This window comes from Mchenga conophoros, unplaced genomic scaffold (assembly GCF_057382185.1).
Source record: "Mchenga conophoros isolate Kocher_MC1m ecotype Shallow Benthic unplaced genomic scaffold, M_conophoros_male_GT1.1 unmapped_scaffold_9, whole genome shotgun sequence".
Lineage (NCBI taxonomy): Eukaryota > Metazoa > Chordata > Actinopteri > Cichliformes > Cichlidae > Mchenga > Mchenga conophoros.
The window spans coordinates 280,330-298,973 of record NW_028182336.1 but is presented as its reverse complement, the minus strand read 5'-3'; the positions used below and the strand labels follow the sequence as shown (position 1 = coordinate 298,973).

The window sequence follows — 18,644 nt, the reverse complement described above, 5'->3', positions numbered from 1 at the left end:
GTCAAGTGCTGTGCAACTGGGATTGCACCTGTCGTCCACAGGAGGGCGCCTAGCTGGGAAGTCCAGTACATTCCATATTAAAGTTGTTGCAAGTGCATTTTTTGTGTAAAAGACAGACACACACACACACACACACACACACACACACACACAGTAAGGTCTGAAGTGCAAAATTTGAATTACATTCCTTTGTATCTCTCCCTCTCTCTCTCTCTCTCTCTCTCTCTCTCTCTCTGTCTCTCTCTCTCTCTCTCTGTCAACACACACACACACACACACACTCACACACACCAAAGCACACAGACAGAAGCTGGTCACAACTGCTGTGCAACTGGGATTGAACCAGGGGGGCTCCCTCTGCTGGCTCAATGCGGTACAAAGTGTCAGAAGCTGTTAGATATCTGCTTTTGACAATCAATTGCACCTGTCATCCACAGGAGGGCGCCTAGCTGGGAAGTCCAGTACATTCCATATTAAAGTTGTTGCAAGTGCATTTTTTGTGTAAAAGACAGACACACACACACACACACACACACACACTGTAAGGTCTGAAGTGCAAAATTTGAATTACATTCCTTTGTATCTCTCCCTCTCTCTCTCTCTCTCTCTGTCTCTCTCTCTCTCTCTCTCTCTCTCTGTCAACACACACACACACACACACACACACACACACACACACACACACACTGTAAGGTCTGAAGTGCAAAATTTGAATTACATTCCTTTGTATCTCTCCCTCTCTCTCTCTCTCTCTGTCTCTCTCTCTCTCTCTCTGTCAACACACACACACACACACACACGCACACACACACGCTCAATGGAGTATAAAATAAAGACCGGGGCAGTTCTCTCACTGGAGTCTCTTAGAGTGGAGGCTGCCCTTGCTAGCAAGAAGTTCTGTGTGTTTCTCTTCTCTGAGTCTTTACTGAAGAAGTGTTTTATAACATTTTCCTTAACAACTGACATGTGTTTTTTGTGTAAAAGAGAGAGAGACACACACACACACACACACACACACACACACACACACACACACACACACACACTCACACTCAGCGGCTCAGAGATGAGGGAAAAACAACAGAAATCAGGATAGATTTTAATGTCAGGAGATGCCCTGTGATGCTGGGGCCATTGTGTAAGATTGGAATGTGTACCAGTGGCTGGTGGGTGGTCCTTGAAGGTCCCAGGAGGAGGCGGCGAGGAGGCAGCGGGTGGCTGGGCTTCGGCCTTGGCCCAGGAACGTCATTTATTCTGCGTGGTGCCGCGTGTGCCCTGTGCAGCTTCGATGTGTGCGGCTGACGCTCTGTGGTTCCTGTTCCTGTCATAAAAGGCCCTGTACAAGGGGATAAGAAATGCATCATTGGTTACCAAAATAAAACAGTGTCTTTCTGCCTGTGTCATTCTGTTTGGTTTCTTTGAGCGTTTGTTTCTTAAATACACAGCAAGTGTCACTCTCTCTCTCTCTCTCTCTGTCACACACACACACACACACACACACCAAAGCACACACACCAAAGCGCGCACACACACACACACACACACACACACACACCAAAGCGCGCACACACACACACACACACACACACACACACAGACACAGACACTGTGAGGTTTGCAGTGCAAAATTTGAATTTTAGTGCATGGTGATTTGTCTCCCTCCAGTGGCCCACGGCAGGTATGATGAGGCTTAAATGATAGGGTTAGGTTATGGGGAAAAAGCCAGGAGAGGATGGGACAAAAGTGGAATAACTGAAAAAGTAAGAGGTGTAGAGGGCTGATGTTGGTGTCTAGGTGGGGGTTTTGGTGGGTGCCGGACGCTGTGGCGAAGAGGCCACGCCGATGGCTTCTTCGGTTCTGGAGATATGGCGAATCGGACCAAAAAGGATGGGACAAAACGGTCCCAGTCGGAGAAAGGAAGGTGCAGAGGGCCTGGGTCCACCACCACTGTACTCAGCAGGCCCTGCCGGGTCGTTCGACACGCAGCATGGCAGGGATCGGTGACATAACATGTAGCAGTTTCCCTTCACAGAAGCGTCTGCAGCAGGTGGGTGGAGGAGGAGGCAGCAGAACCAGGCCTTTGGAGCACTGTGTCATCTCCTGGTCCTGATGCTTTGAATCTCCCTCTCTGTCTGTCTGTCTGTCTGTCTGTCTGTCACACACACACACACACACACACACACACACACACACACAGAAGCTGGTCAAGTGCTGTGCAACTGGGATTGCACCTGTCGTCCACAGGAGGGCGCCTAGCTGGGAAGTCCAGTACATTCCATATTAAAGTTGTTGCAAGTGCATTTTTTGTGTAAAAGACACACACACACACACACACACACACACACACACACACACACACACACACACACACACACACACACAGTAAGGTCTGAAGTGCAAAATTTGAATTACATTCCTTTGTATCTCTCCCTCTCTCTCTCTCTCTCTCTCTCTCTCTCTCTGTCTCTCTCTCTCTCTCTCTCTGTCAACACACACACACACACACACACTCACACACACCAAAGCACACAGACAGAAGCTGGTCACAACTGCTGTGCAACTGGGATTGAACCAGGGGGGCTCCCTCTGCTGGCTCAATGCGGTACAAAGTGTCAGAAGCTGTTAGATATCTGCTTTTGACAATCAATTGCACCTGTCATCCACAGGAGGGCGCCTAGCTGGGAAGTCCAGTACATTCCATATTAAAGTTGTTGCAAGTGCATTTTTTGTGTAAAAGACAGACACACACACACACACACACACACACACACACACACTGTAAGGTCTGAAGTGCAAAATTTGAATTACATTCCTTTGTATCTCTCCCTCTCTCTCTCTCTCTCTCTCTCTCTCTGTCTCTCTCTCTCTCTCTCTGTCAACACACACACACACACACACACACACACACACACACACACTCAATGGAGTATAAAATAAAGACCGGGGCAGTTCTCTCACTGGAGTCTCTTAGAGTGGAGGCTGCCCTTGCTAGCAAGAAGTTCTGTGTGTTTCTCTTCTCTGAGTCTTTACTGAAGAAGTGTTTTATAACATTTTCCTTAACAACTGACATGTGTTTTTTGTGTAAAAGAGAGAGAGAGACACACACACACACACACACACACACACACACACACACACTCACACTCTCACAGGCTCAGAGATGAGGGAAAAACAACAGAAATCAGGATAGATTTTAATGTCAGGAGATGCCCTGTGATGCTGGGGCCATTGTGTAAGATTGGAATGTGTACCAGTGGCTGGTGGGTGGTCCTTGAAGGTCCCGGGAGGAGGCGGCGAGGAGGCAGCGGGTGGCTGGGCTTGAGCTGTGGATCAGGGACGTCATTAATTCTGCCTGGTGCTGCGTGTGCCCTGTGCAGCTTGGATGTCTGCCGCTGACGCTCTGTGGTTCCTGTTCTGCTGATCTCCTGGTCCACACACGGCTTCAGGGTGTACTGTACAAGGGGAGAAGAAATGCATCATTGGTTACCAAAATAAAACAGTGTCTTTCTGCCTGTGTCATTCTGTTTGGTTTCTTTGAGCGTTTGTTTCTTAAATACACAGCAAGTGTCACTCTCTCTCTCTCTCTGTCACACACACACACACACACACACACACACACACACACACACACACACACAGACACTGTGAGGTCTGCAGTTCAAAATTTGAATCTCAGAGCTTGGTGTTTTTGTCTCCCTCCAGTGGACAAATGCAGGTATGATGAGGGTTGGTTAGGTTAGGGGGTAATAGCCAGAGCTTGACGGAATAAAATGGAATAACTGGGAAAGTAAGTGTCGTAGAGGGATGAAAGTGGTGTCTACGGGGGGGTTTCGGGGTGCTCCGGACACCCTGGTGAAGACCCCATGTCGATAGCACCAACGGTTCTGGACTTGGTGTAAATGGGTCCAAATTTGACGGAATAAAAAGGTCAAAGTGGCAGATAGGAGTGTCCGATCGGGCCGATTCCACCACCACTGTACTCAGCAGGCCCTGCCGGGTCGTTAGACACGCAGCATGGCAGGGATCGGTGACATAACATGTAGCAGTTTCCCTTCACAGAAGCGTCTGCAGCAGGTGGGTGGAGGAGGAGGCAGCAGAACCAGGCCTTTGGAGCACTGTGTCATCTCCTGGTCCTGATGCTTTGAATCTCCCTCTCTGTCTGTCTGTCTGTCTGTCTGTCACACACACACACACACACACACACAGAAGCTGGTCAAGTGCTGTGCAACTGGGATTGCACCTGTCGTCCACAGGAGGGCGCCTAGCTGGGAAGTCCAGTACATTCCATATTAAAGTTGTTGCAAGTGCATTTTTTGTGTAAAAGACAGACACACACACACACACACACACACACACACACACAGTAAGGTCTGAAGTGCAAAATTTGAATTACATTCCTTTGTATCTCTCCCTCTCTCTCTCTCTCTCTCTCTCTCTCTCTCTCTGTCTCTCTCTCTCTCTCTCTGTCAACACACACACACACACACACACTCACACACACCAAAGCACACAGACAGAAGCTGGTCACAACTGCTGTGCAACTGGGATTGAACCAGGGGGGCTCCCTCTGCTGGCTCAATGCGGTACAAAGTGTCAGAAGCTGTTAGATATCTGCTTTTGACAATCAATTGCACCTGTCATCCACAGGAGGGCGCCTAGCTGGGAAGTCCAGTACATTCCATATTAAAGTTGTTGCAAGTGCATTTTTTGTGTAAAAGACAGACACACACACACACACACACACACACACACACACACACTGTAAGGTCTGAAGTGCAAAATTTGAATTACATTCCTTTGTATCTCTCCTCTCTCTCTCTCTCTCTCTCTGTCTCTCTCTCTCTCTCTCTCTCTCTCTGTCAACACACACACACACACACACACACACACACACACACACACACTGTAAGGTCTGAAGTGCAAAATTTGAATTACATTCCTTTGTATCTCTCCCTCTCTCTCTCTCTCTCTCTCTGTCTCTCTCTCTCTCTCTCTGTCAACACACACACACACACACACACACGCACACACACACGCTCAATGGAGTATAAAATAAAGACCGGGGCAGTTCTCTCACTGGAGTCTCTTAGAGTGGAGGCTGCCCTTGCTAGCAAGAAGTTCTGTGTGTTTCTCTTCTCTGAGTCTTTACTGAAGAAGTGTTTTATAACATTTTCCTTAACAACTGACATGTGTTTTTTGTGTAAAAGAGAGAGAGACACACACACACACACACACACACACACACACACACACTCACACTCAGCGGCTCAGAGATGAGGGAAAAACAACAGAAATCAGGATAGATTTTAATGTCAGGAGATGCCCTGTGATGCTGGGGCCATTGTGTAAGATTGGAATGTGTACCAGTGGCTGGTGGGTGGTCCTTGAAGGTCCCAGGAGGAGGCGGCGAGGAGGCAGCGGGTGGCTGGGCTTCGGCCTTGGCCCAGGAACGTCATTTATTCTGCGTGGTGCCGCGTGTGCCCTGTGCAGCTTCGATGTGTGCGGCTGACGCTCTGTGGTTCCTGTTCCTGTCATAAAAGGCCCTGTACAAGGGGATAAGAAATGCATCATTGGTTACCAAAATAAAACAGTGTCTTTCTGCCTGTGTCATTCTGTTTGGTTTCTTTGAGCGTTTGTTTCTTAAATACACAGCAAGTGTCACTCTCTCTCTCTCTCTCTCTGTCACACACACACACACACACACACACCAAAGCACACACACCAAAGCGCGCACACACACACACACACACACACACACACACACACCAAAGCGCGCACACACACACACACACACACACACACACACAGACACAGACACTGTGAGGTTTGCAGTGCAAAATTTGAATTTTAGTGCATGGTGATTTGTCTCCCTCCAGTGGCCCACGGCAGGTATGATGAGGCTTAAATGATAGGGTTAGGTTATGGGGAAAAAGCCAGGAGAGGATGGGACAAAAGTGGAATAACTGAAAAAGTAAGAGGTGTAGAGGGCTGATGTTGGTGTCTAGGTGGGGGTTTTGGTGGGTGCCGGACGCTGTGGCGAAGAGGCCACGCCGATGGCTTCTTCGGTTCTGGAGATATGGCGAATCGGACCAAAAAGGATGGGACAAAACGGTCCCAGTCGGAGAAAGGAAGGTGCAGAGGGCCTGGGTCCACCACCACTGTACTCAGCAGGCCCTGCCGGGTCGTTCGACACGCAGCATGGCAGGGATCGGTGACATAACATGTAGCAGTTTCCCTTCACAGAAGCGTCTGCAGCAGGTGGGTGGAGGAGGAGGCAGCAGAACCAGGCCTTTGGAGCACTGTGTCATCTCCTGGTCCTGATGCTTTGAATCTCCCTCTCTGTCTGTCTGTCTGTCTGTCTGTCTGTCACACACACACACACACACACACACACACACACACACACACACAGAAGCTGGTCAAGTGCTGTGCAACTGGGATTGCACCTGTCGTCCACAGGAGGGCGCCTAGCTGGGAAGTCCAGTACATTCCATATTAAAGTTGTTGCAAGTGCATTTTTTGTGTAAAAGACACACACACACACACACACACACACACACACACACACACACACACACACACACACACACACACAGTAAGGTCTGAAGTGCAAAATTTGAATTACATTCCTTTGTATCTCTCCCTCTCTCTCTCTCTCTCTCTCTCTCTCTCTCTGTCTCTCTCTCTCTCTCTCTCTGTCAACACACACACACACACACACACTCACACACACCAAAGCACACAGACAGAAGCTGGTCACAACTGCTGTGCAACTGGGATTGAACCAGGGGGGCTCCCTCTGCTGGCTCAATGCGGTACAAAGTGTCAGAAGCTGTTAGATATCTGCTTTTGACAATCAATTGCACCTGTCATCCACAGGAGGGCGCCTAGCTGGGAAGTCCAGTACATTCCATATTAAAGTTGTTGCAAGTGCATTTTTTGTGTAAAAGACAGACACACACACACACACACACACACACACACACACACACTGTAAGGTCTGAAGTGCAAAATTTGAATTACATTCCTTTGTATCTCTCCCTCTCTCTCTCTCTCTCTCTCTCTCTCTGTCTCTCTCTCTCTCTCTCTCTGTCAACACACACACACACACACACACACACACACACACACACTCAATGGAGTATAAAATAAAGACCGGGGCAGTTCTCTCACTGGAGTCTCTTAGAGTGGAGGCTGCCCTTGCTAGCAAGAAGTTCTGTGTGTTTCTCTTCTCTGAGTCTTTACTGAAGAAGTGTTTTATAACATTTTCCTTAACAACTGACATGTGTTTTTTGTGTAAAAGAGAGAGAGAGACACACACACACACACACACACACACACACACACACACTCACACTCACAGGCTCAGAGATGAGGGAAAAACAACAGAAATCAGGATAGATTTTAATGTCAGGAGATGCCCTGTGATGCTGGGGCCATTGTGTAAGATTGGAATGTGTACCAGTGGCTGGTGGGTGGTCCTTGAAGGTCCCGGGAGGAGGCGGCGAGGAGGCAGCGGGTGGCTGGGCTTGAGCTGTGGATCAGGGACGTCATTAATTCTGCCTGGTGCTGCGTGTGCCCTGTGCAGCTTGGATGTCTGCCGCTGACGCTCTGTGGTTCCTGTTCTGCTGATCTCCTGGTCCACACACGGCTTCAGGGTGTACTGTACAAGGGGAGAAGAAATGCATCATTGGTTACCAAAATAAAACAGTGTCTTTCTGCCTGTGTCATTCTGTTTGGTTTCTTTGAGCGTTTGTTTCTTAAATACACAGCAAGTGTCACTCTCTCTCTCTCTCTGTCACACACACACACACACACACACACACACACACACACACAGACACTGTGAGGTCTGCAGTTCAAAATTTGAATCTCAGAGCTTGGTGTTTTTGTCTCCCTCCAGTGGACAAATGCAGGTATGATGAGGGTTGGTTAGGTTAGGGGGTAATAGCCAGAGCTTGACGGAATAAAATGGAATAACTGGGAAAGTAAGTGTCGTAGAGGGATGAAAGTGGTGTCTACGGGGGGGTTTCGGGGTGCTCCGGACACCCTGGTGAAGACCCCATGTCGATAGCACCAACGGTTCTGGACTTGGTGTAAATGGGTCCAAATTTGACGGAATAAAAAGGTCAAAGTGGCAGATAGGAGTGTCCGATCGGGCCGATTCCACCACCACTGTACTCAGCAGGCCCTGCCGGGTCGTTAGACACGCAGCATGGCAGGGATCGGTGACATAACATGTAGCAGTTTCCCTTCACAGAAGCGTCTGCAGCAGGTGGGTGGAGGAGGAGGCAGCAGAACCAGGCCTTTGGAGCACTGTGTCATCTCCTGGTCCTGATGCTTTGAATCTCCCTCTCTGTCTGTCTGTCTGTCTGTCTGTCACACACACACACACACACACACACAGAAGCTGGTCAAGTGCTGTGCAACTGGGATTGCACCTGTCGTCCACAGGAGGGCGCCTAGCTGGGAAGTCCAGTACATTCCATATTAAAGTTGTTGCAAGTGCATTTTTTGTGTAAAAGACAGACACACACACACACACACACACACACACACACACACAGTAAGGTCTGAAGTGCAAAATTTGAATTACATTCCTTTGTATCTCTCCCTCTCTCTCTCTCTCTCTCTCTCTCTCTCTCTCTGTCTCTCTCTCTCTCTCTCTGTCAACACACACACACACACACACACTCACACACACCAAAGCACACAGACAGAAGCTGGTCACAACTGCTGTGCAACTGGGATTGAACCAGGGGGGCTCCCTCTGCTGGCTCAATGCGGTACAAAGTGTCAGAAGCTGTTAGATATCTGCTTTTGACAATCAATTGCACCTGTCATCCACAGGAGGGCGCCTAGCTGGGAAGTCCAGTACATTCCATATTAAAGTTGTTGCAAGTGCATTTTTTGTGTAAAAGACAGACACACACACACACACACACACACACACTGTAAGGTCTGAAGTGCAAAATTTGAATTACATTCCTTTGTATCTCTCCCTCTCTCTCTCTCTCTCTCTGTCTCTCTCTCTCTCTCTCTCTCTCTCTGTCAACACACACACACACACACACACACACACACACACACACACACACACTGTAAGGTCTGAAGTGCAAAATTTGAATTACATTCCTTTGTATCTCTCCCTCTCTCTCTCTCTCTCTGTCTCTCTCTCTCTCTCTCTGTCAACACACACACACACACACACACGCACACACACACGCTCAATGGAGTATAAAATAAAGACCGGGGCAGTTCTCTCACTGGAGTCTCTTAGAGTGGAGGCTGCCCTTGCTAGCAAGAAGTTCTGTGTGTTTCTCTTCTCTGAGTCTTTACTGAAGAAGTGTTTTATAACATTTTCCTTAACAACTGACATGTGTTTTTTGTGTAAAAGAGAGAGAGACACACACACACACACACACACACACACACACACACACACACACACACACACACTCACACTCAGCGGCTCAGAGATGAGGGAAAAACAACAGAAATCAGGATAGATTTTAATGTCAGGAGATGCCCTGTGATGCTGGGGCCATTGTGTAAGATTGGAATGTGTACCAGTGGCTGGTGGGTGGTCCTTGAAGGTCCCAGGAGGAGGCGGCGAGGAGGCAGCGGGTGGCTGGGCTTCGGCCTTGGCCCAGGAACGTCATTTATTCTGCGTGGTGCCGCGTGTGCCCTGTGCAGCTTCGATGTGTGCGGCTGACGCTCTGTGGTTCCTGTTCCTGTCATAAAAGGCCCTGTACAAGGGGATAAGAAATGCATCATTGGTTACCAAAATAAAACAGTGTCTTTCTGCCTGTGTCATTCTGTTTGGTTTCTTTGAGCGTTTGTTTCTTAAATACACAGCAAGTGTCACTCTCTCTCTCTCTCTCTCTGTCACACACACACACACACACACACACCAAAGCACACACACCAAAGCGCGCACACACACACACACACACACACACACACACACAAAGCGCGCACACACACACACACACACACACACACACACAGACACAGACACTGTGAGGTTTGCAGTGCAAAATTTGAATTTTAGTGCATGGTGATTTGTCTCCCTCCAGTGGCCCACGGCAGGTATGATGAGGCTTAAATGATAGGGTTAGGTTATGGGGAAAAAGCCAGGAGAGGATGGGACAAAAGTGGAATAACTGAAAAAGTAAGAGGTGTAGAGGGCTGATGTTGGTGTCTAGGTGGGGGTTTTGGTGGGTGCCGGACGCTGTGGCGAAGAGGCCACGCCGATGGCTTCTTCGGTTCTGGAGATATGGCGAATCGGACCAAAAAGGATGGGACAAAACGGTCCCAGTCGGAGAAAGGAAGGTGCAGAGGGCCTGGGTCCACCACCACTGTACTCAGCAGGCCCTGCCGGGTCGTTCGACACGCAGCATGGCAGGGATCGGTGACATAACATGTAGCAGTTTCCCTTCACAGAAGCGTCTGCAGCAGGTGGGTGGAGGAGGAGGCAGCAGAACCAGGCCTTTGGAGCACTGTGTCATCTCCTGGTCCTGATGCTTTGAATCTCCCTCTCTGTCTGTCTGTCTGTCTGTCTGTCTGTCACACACACACACACACACACACACACACACACACACACACACAGAAGCTGGTCAAGTGCTGTGCAACTGGGATTGCACCTGTCGTCCACAGGAGGGCGCCTAGCTGGGAAGTCCAGTACATTCCATATTAAAGTTGTTGCAAGTGCATTTTTTGTGTAAAAGACACACACACACACACACACACACACACACACACACACACACACACACACACACACACACACAGTAAGGTCTGAAGTGCAAAATTTGAATTACATTCCTTTGTATCTCTCCCTCTCTCTCTCTCTCTCTCTCTCTCTCTCTCTGTCTCTCTCTCTCTCTCTCTCTGTCAACACACACACACACACACACACTCACACACACCAAAGCACACAGACAGAAGCTGGTCACAACTGCTGTGCAACTGGGATTGAACCAGGGGGGCTCCCTCTGCTGGCTCAATGCGGTACAAAGTGTCAGAAGCTGTTAGATATCTGCTTTTGACAATCAATTGCACCTGTCATCCACAGGAGGGCGCCTAGCTGGGAAGTCCAGTACATTCCATATTAAAGTTGTTGCAAGTGCATTTTTTGTGTAAAAGACAGACACACACACACACACACACACACACACACACACACACTGTAAGGTCTGAAGTGCAAAATTTGAATTACATTCCTTTGTATCTCTCCCTCTCTCTCTCTCTCTCTCTCTCTCTCTGTCTCTCTCTCTCTCTCTCTCTGTCAACACACACACACACACACACACACACACACACACACACACTCAATGGAGTATAAAATAAAGACCGGGGCAGTTCTCTCACTGGAGTCTCTTAGAGTGGAGGCTGCCCTTGCTAGCAAGAAGTTCTGTGTGTTTCTCTTCTCTGAGTCTTTACTGAAGAAGTGTTTTATAACATTTTCCTTAACAACTGACATGTGTTTTTTGTGTAAAAGAGAGAGAGAGACACACACACACACACACACACACACACACACACACACTCACACTCACAGGCTCAGAGATGAGGGAAAAACAACAGAAATCAGGATAGATTTTAATGTCAGGAGATGCCCTGTGATGCTGGGGCCATTGTGTAAGATTGGAATGTGTACCAGTGGCTGGTGGGTGGTCCTTGAAGGTCCCGGGAGGAGGCGGCGAGGAGGCAGCGGGTGGCTGGGCTTGAGCTGTGGATCAGGGACGTCATTAATTCTGCCTGGTGCTGCGTGTGCCCTGTGCAGCTTGGATGTCTGCCGCTGACGCTCTGTGGTTCCTGTTCTGCTGATCTCCTGGTCCACACACGGCTTCAGGGTGTACTGTACAAGGGGAGAAGAAATGCATCATTGGTTACCAAAATAAAACAGTGTCTTTCTGCCTGTGTCATTCTGTTTGGTTTCTTTGAGCGTTTGTTTCTTAAATACACAGCAAGTGTCACTCTCTCTCTCTCTCTGTCACACACACACACACACACACACACACACACACACACACACACACACACACACAGACACTGTGAGGTCTGCAGTTCAAAATTTGAATCTCAGAGCTTGGTGTTTTTGTCTCCCTCCAGTGGACAAATGCAGGTATGATGAGGGTTGGTTGGTTAGGTTAGGGGGTAATAGCCAGAGCTTGACGGAATAAAATGGAATAACTGGGAAAGTAAGTGTCGTAGAGGGATGAAAGTGGTGTCTACGGGGGGTTTCGGGGTGCTCCGGACACCCTGGTGAAGACCCCATGTCGATAGCACCAACGGTTCTGGACTTGGTGTAAATGGGTCCAAATTTGACGGAATAAAAAGGTCAAAGTGGCAGATAGGAGTGTCCGATCGGGCCGATTCCACCACCACTGTACTCAGCAGGCCCTGCCGGGTCGTTAGACACGCAGCATGGCAGGGATCGGTGACATAACATGTAGCAGTTTCCCTTCACAGAAGCGTCTGCAGCAGGTGGGTGGAGGAGGAGGCAGCAGAACCAGGCCTTTGGAGCACTGTGTCATCTCCTGGTCCTGATGCTTTGAATCTCCCTCTCTGTCTGTCTGTCTGTCTGTCTGTCTGTCACACACACACACACACACACACACACACACACACACACACAGAAGCTGGTCAAGTGCTGTGCAACTGGGATTGCACCTGTCGTCCACAGGAGGGCGCCTAGCTGGGAAGTCCAGTACATTCCATATTAAAGTTGTTGCAAGTGCATTTTTTGTGTAAAAGACACACACACACACACACACACACACACACACACACACACACACACACACACACACACACACACAGTAAGGTCTGAAGTGCAAAATTTGAATTACATTCCTTTGTATCTCTCCCTCTCTCTCTCTCTCTCTCTCTCTCTCTCTCTCTGTCTCTCTCTCTCTCTCTTCTGTCAACACACACACACACACACACACTCACACACACCAAAGCACACAGACAGAAGCTGGTCACAACTGCTGTGCAACTGGGATTGAACCAGGGGGGCTCCCTCTGCTGGCTCAATGCGGTACAAAGTGTCAGAAGCTGTTAGATATCTGCTTTTGACAATCAATTGCACCTGTCATCCACAGGAGGGCGCCTAGCTGGGAAGTCCAGTACATTCCATATTAAAGTTGTTGCAAGTGCATTTTTTGTGTAAAAGACAGACACACACACACACACACACACACACACACACACACACTGTAAGGTCTGAAGTGCAAAATTTGAATTACATTCCTTTGTATCTCTCCCTCTCTCTCTCTCTCTCTCTCTCTCTGTCTCTCTCTCTCTCTCTCTCTGTCAACACACACACACACACACACACACACACACACTCAATGGAGTATAAAATAAAGACCGGGGCAGTTCTCTCACTGGAGTCTCTTAGAGTGGAGGCTGCCCTTGCTAGCAAGAAGTTCTGTGTGTTTCTCTTCTCTGAGTCTTTACTGAAGAAGTGTTTTATAACATTTTCCTTAACAACTGACATGTGTTTTTTGTGTAAAAGAGAGAGAGAGACACACACACACACACACACACACACACACACACTCACACTCACAGGCTCAGAGATGAGGGAAAAACAACAGAAATCAGGATAGATTTTAATGTCAGGAGATGCCCTGTGATGCTGGGGCCATTGTGTAAGATTGGAATGTGTACCAGTGGCTGGTGGGTGGTCCTTGAAGGTCCCGGGAGGAGGCGGCGAGGAGGCAGCGGGTGGCTGGGCTTGAGCTGTGGATCAGGGACGTCATTAATTCTGCCTGGTGCTGCGTGTGCCCTGTGCAGCTTGGATGTCTGCCGCTGACGCTCTGTGGTTCCTGTTCTGCTGATCTCCTGGTCCACACACGGCTTCAGGGTGTACTGTACAAGGGGAGAAGAAATGCATCATTGGTTACCAAAATAAAACAGTGTCTTTCTGCCTGTGTCATTCTGTTTGGTTTCTTTGAGCGTTTGTTTCTTAAATACACAGCAAGTGTCACTCTCTCTCTCTCTCTGTCACACACACACACACACACACACACACACACACACACACAGACACTGTGAGGTCTGCAGTTCAAAATTTGAATCTCAGAGCTTGGTGTTTTTGTCTCCCTCCAGTGGACAAATGCAGGTATGATGAGGGTTGGTTAGGTTAGGGGGTAATAGCCAGAGCTTGACGGAATAAAATGGAATAACTGGGAAAGTAAGTGTCGTAGAGGGATGAAAGTGGTGTCTACGGGGGGTTTCGGGGTGCTCCGGACACCCTGGTGAAGACCCCATGTCGATAGCACCAACGGTTCTGGACTTGGTGTAAATGGGTCCAAATTTGACGGAATAAAAAGGTCAAAGTGGCAGATAGGAGTGTCCGATCGGGCCGATTCCACCACCACTGTACTCAGCAGGCCCTGCCGGGTCGTTAGACACGCAGCATGGCAGGGATCGGTGACATAACATGTAGCAGTTTCCCTTCACAGAAGCGTCTGCAGCAGGTGGGTGGAGGAGGAGGCAGCAGAACCAGGCCTTTGGAGCACTGTGTCATCTCCTGGTCCTGATGCTTTGAATCTCCCTCTCTGTCTGTCTGTCTGTCTGTCTGTCACACACACACACACACACACACACAGAAGCTGGTCAAGTGCTGTGCAACTGGGATTGCACCTGTCGTCCACAGGAGGGCGCCTAGCTGGGAAGTCCAGTACATTCCATATTAAAGTTGTTGCAAGTGCATTTTTTGTGTAAAAGACAGACACACACACACACACACACACACACACACACACACAGTAAGGTCTGAAGTGCAAAATTTGAATTACATTCCTTTGTATCTCTCCCTCTCTCTCTCTCTCTCTCTCTCTCTCTCTCTCTGTCTCTCTCTCTCTCTCTCTGTCAACACACACACACACACACACACTCACACACACCAAAGCACACAGACAGAAGCTGGTCACAACTGCTGTGCAACTGGGATTGAACCAGGGGGGCTCCCTCTGCTGGCTCAATGCGGTACAAAGTGTCAGAAGCTGTTAGATATCTGCTTTTGACAATCAATTGCACCTGTCATCCACAGGAGGGCGCTAGCTGGGAAGTCCAGTACATTCCATATTAAAGTTGTTGCAAGTGCATTTTTTGTGTAAAAGACAGACACACACACACACACACACACACACACTGTAAGGTCTGAAGTGCAAAATTTGAATTACATTCCTTTGTATCTCTCCCTCTCTCTCTCTCTCTCTCTGTCTCTCTCTCTCTCTCTCTCTCTCTCTGTCACACACACACACACACACACACACACACACACACACACACACACACTGTAAGGTCTGAAGTGCAAAATTTGAATTACATTCCTTTGTATCTCTCCCTCTCTCTCTCTCTCTCTGTCTCTCTCTCTCTCTCTCTGTCAACACACACACACACACACACACGCACACACACACGCTCAATGGAGTATAAAATAAAGACCGGGGCAGTTCTCTCACTGGAGTCTCTTAGAGTGGAGGCTGCCCTTGCTAGCAAGAAGTTCTGTGTGTTTCTCTTCTCTGAGTCTTTACTGAAGAAGTGTTTTATAACATTTTCCTTAACAACTGACATGTGTTTTTTGTGTAAAAGAGAGAGAGACACACACACACACACACACACACACACACACACACACACACACACACACACACTCACACTCAGCGGCTCAGAGATGAGGGAAAAACAACAGAAATCAGGATAGATTTTAATGTCAGGAGATGCCCTGTGATGCTGGGGCCATTGTGTAAGATTGGAATGTGTACCAGTGGCTGGTGGGTGGTCCTTGAAGGTCCCAGGAGGAGGCGGCGAGGAGGCAGCGGGTGGCTGGGCTTCGGCCTTGGCCCAGGAACGTCATTTATTCTGCGTGGTGCCGCGTGTGCCCTGTGCAGCTTCGATGTTGTGCGGCTGACGCTCTGTGGTTCCTGTTCCTGTCATAAAAGGCCCTGTACAAGGGGATAAGAAATGCATCATTGGTTACCAAAAATAAAACAGTGTCTTTCTGCCTGTGTCATTCTGTTTGGTTTCTTTGAGCGTTTGTTTCTTAAATACACAGCAAGTGTCACTCTCTCTCTCTCTCTCTCTGTCACACACACACACACACACACACACCAAAGCACACACACCAAAGCGCGCACACACACACACACACACACACACACACACCAAAGCGCGCACACACACACACACACACACACACACACACAGACACAGACACTGTGAGGTTTGCAGTGCAAAATTTGAATTTTAGTGCATGGTGATTTGTCTCCCTCCAGTGGCCCACGGCAGGTATGATGAGGCTTAAATGATAGGGTTAGGTTATGGGAAAAGCCAGGAGAGGATGGGACAAAAGTGGAATAACTGAAAAAGTAAGAGGTGTAGAGGGCTGATGTTGGTGTCTAGGTGGGGGTTTTGGTGGGTGCCGGACGCTGTGGCGAAGAGGCCACGCCGATGGCTTCTTCGGTTCTGGAGATATGGCGAATCGGACCAAAAAGGATGGGACAAAACGGTCCCAGTCGGAGAAAGGAAGGTGCAGAGGGCCTGGGTCCACCACCACTGTACTCAGCAGGCCCTGCCGGGTCGTTCGACACGCAGCATGGCAGGGATCGGTGACATAACATGTAGCAGTTTCCCTTCACAGAAGCGTCTGCAGCAGGTGGGTGGAGGAGGAGGCAGCAGAACCAGGCCTTTGGAGCACTGTGTCATCTCCTGGTCCTGATGCTTTGAATCTCCCTCTCTGTCTGTCTGTCTGTCTGTCTGTCTGTCACACACACACACACACACACACACACACACACACACACAGAAGCTGGTCAAGTGCTGTGCAACTGGGATTGCACCTGTCGTCCACAGGAGGGCGCCTAGCTGGGAAGTCCAGTACATTCCATATTAAAGTTGTTGCAAGTGCATTTTTGTGTAAAAGACACACACACACACCACACACACACACACACACACACACACACACACACACACACACACACACAGTAAGGTCTGAAGTGCAAAATTTGAATTACATTCCTTTGTATCTCTCCCTCTCTCTCTCTCTCTCTCCTCTCTCTCTCTCTGTCTCTCTCTCTCTCTCTCTCTGTCAACACACACACACACACACACACTCACACACACCAAAGCACACAGACAGAAGCTGGTCACAACTGCTGTGCAACTGGGATTGAACCAGGGGGGCTCCCTCTGCTGGCTCAATGCGGTACAAAGTGTCAGAAGCTGTTAGATATCTGCTTTTGACAATCAATTGCACCTGTCATCCACAGGAGGGCGCCTAGCTGGGAAGTCCAGTACATCCATATTAAAGTTGTTGCAAGTGCATTTTTTGTGTAAAAGACAGACACACACACACACACACACACACACACACACACTGTAAGGTCTGAAGTGCAAAATTTGAATTACATTCCTTTGTATCTCTCCCTCTCTCTCTCTCTCTCTCTCTCTCTCTGTCTCTCTCTCTCTCTCTCTGTCAACACACACACACACACACACACACACACACACACACACACTCAATGGAGTATAAAATAAAGACCGGGGCAGTTCTCTCACTGGAGTCTCTTAGAGTGGAGGCTGCCCTTGCTAGCAAGAAGTTCTGTGTGTTTCTCTTCTCTGAGTCTTTACTGAAGAAGTGTTTTATAACATTTTCCTTAACAACTGACATGTGTTTTTTGTGTAAAAGAGAGAGAGAGACACACACACACACACACACACACACACACACACACACTCACACTCACAGGCTCAGAGATGAGGGAAAAACAACAGAAATCAGGATAGATTTTAATGTCAGGAGATGCCCTGTGATGCTGGGGCCATTGTGTAAGATTGGAATGTGTACCAGTGGCTGGTGGGTGGTCCTTGAAGGTCCCGGGAGGAGGCGGCGAGGAGGATGGCTGGGCTTGAGCTGTGGATCAGGGACGTCATTAATTCTGCCTGGTGCTGCGTGTGCCCTGTGCAGCTTGGATGTCTGCCGCTGACGCTCTGTGGTTCCTGTTCTGCTGATCTCCTGGTCCACACACGGCTTCAGGGTGTACTGTACAAGGGGAGAAGAAATGCATCATTGGTTACCAAAATAAAACAGTGTCTTTCTGCCTGTGTCATTCTGTTTGGTTTCTTTGAGCGTTTGTTTCTTAAATACACAGCAAGTGTCACTCTCTCTCTCTCTCTGTCACACACACACACACACACACACACACACACACACACACACACACACACAGACACTGTGAGGTCTGCAGTTCAAAATTTGAATCTCAGAGCTTGGTGTTTTTGTCTCCCTCCAGTGGACAAATGCAGGTATGATGAGGGTTGGTTAGGTTAGGGGGTAATAGCCAGAGCTTGACGGAATAAAATGGATAACTGGGAAAGTAAGTGTCGTAGAGGGATGAAAGTGGTGTCTACGGGGGGGTTTCGGGGTGCTCCGGACACCCTGGTGAAGACCCCATGTCGATAGCACCAACGGTTCTGGACTTGGTGTAAATGGGTCCAAATTTGACGGAATAAAAAGGTCAAAGTGGCAGATAGGAGTGTCCGATCGGGCCGATTCCACCACCACTGTACTCAGCAGGCCCTGCCGGGTCGTTAGACACGCAGCATGGCAGGGATCG

General features: G+C 48.8%; 1 protein-coding gene across 1 annotated transcript in view; it reads right to left on the bottom strand.

Annotated features, from left to right (window-relative positions):
• Positions 1–18,644, bottom strand: part of LOC146546153 (uncharacterized) — a gene marked incomplete at its 3' end in the record, with an annotated part of 186,635 nt that overhangs the window by 10,810 nt on the left and 157,181 nt on the right. Inside the window, exons 3-7 of the mRNA XM_085266671.1 lie at positions 15,792–15,864; positions 13,687–13,887; positions 11,666–11,866; positions 7,463–7,663; positions 3,252–3,452 (exon numbers count right to left, since the gene is read on the bottom strand). Coding sequence (XP_085122797.1) covers positions 3,252–3,452; positions 7,463–7,663; positions 11,666–11,866; positions 13,687–13,887; positions 15,792–15,864 — 877 coding nt within the window. The remainder of the gene's footprint in view (positions 1–3,251; positions 3,453–7,462; positions 7,664–11,665; positions 11,867–13,686; positions 13,888–15,791; positions 15,865–18,644) is intronic.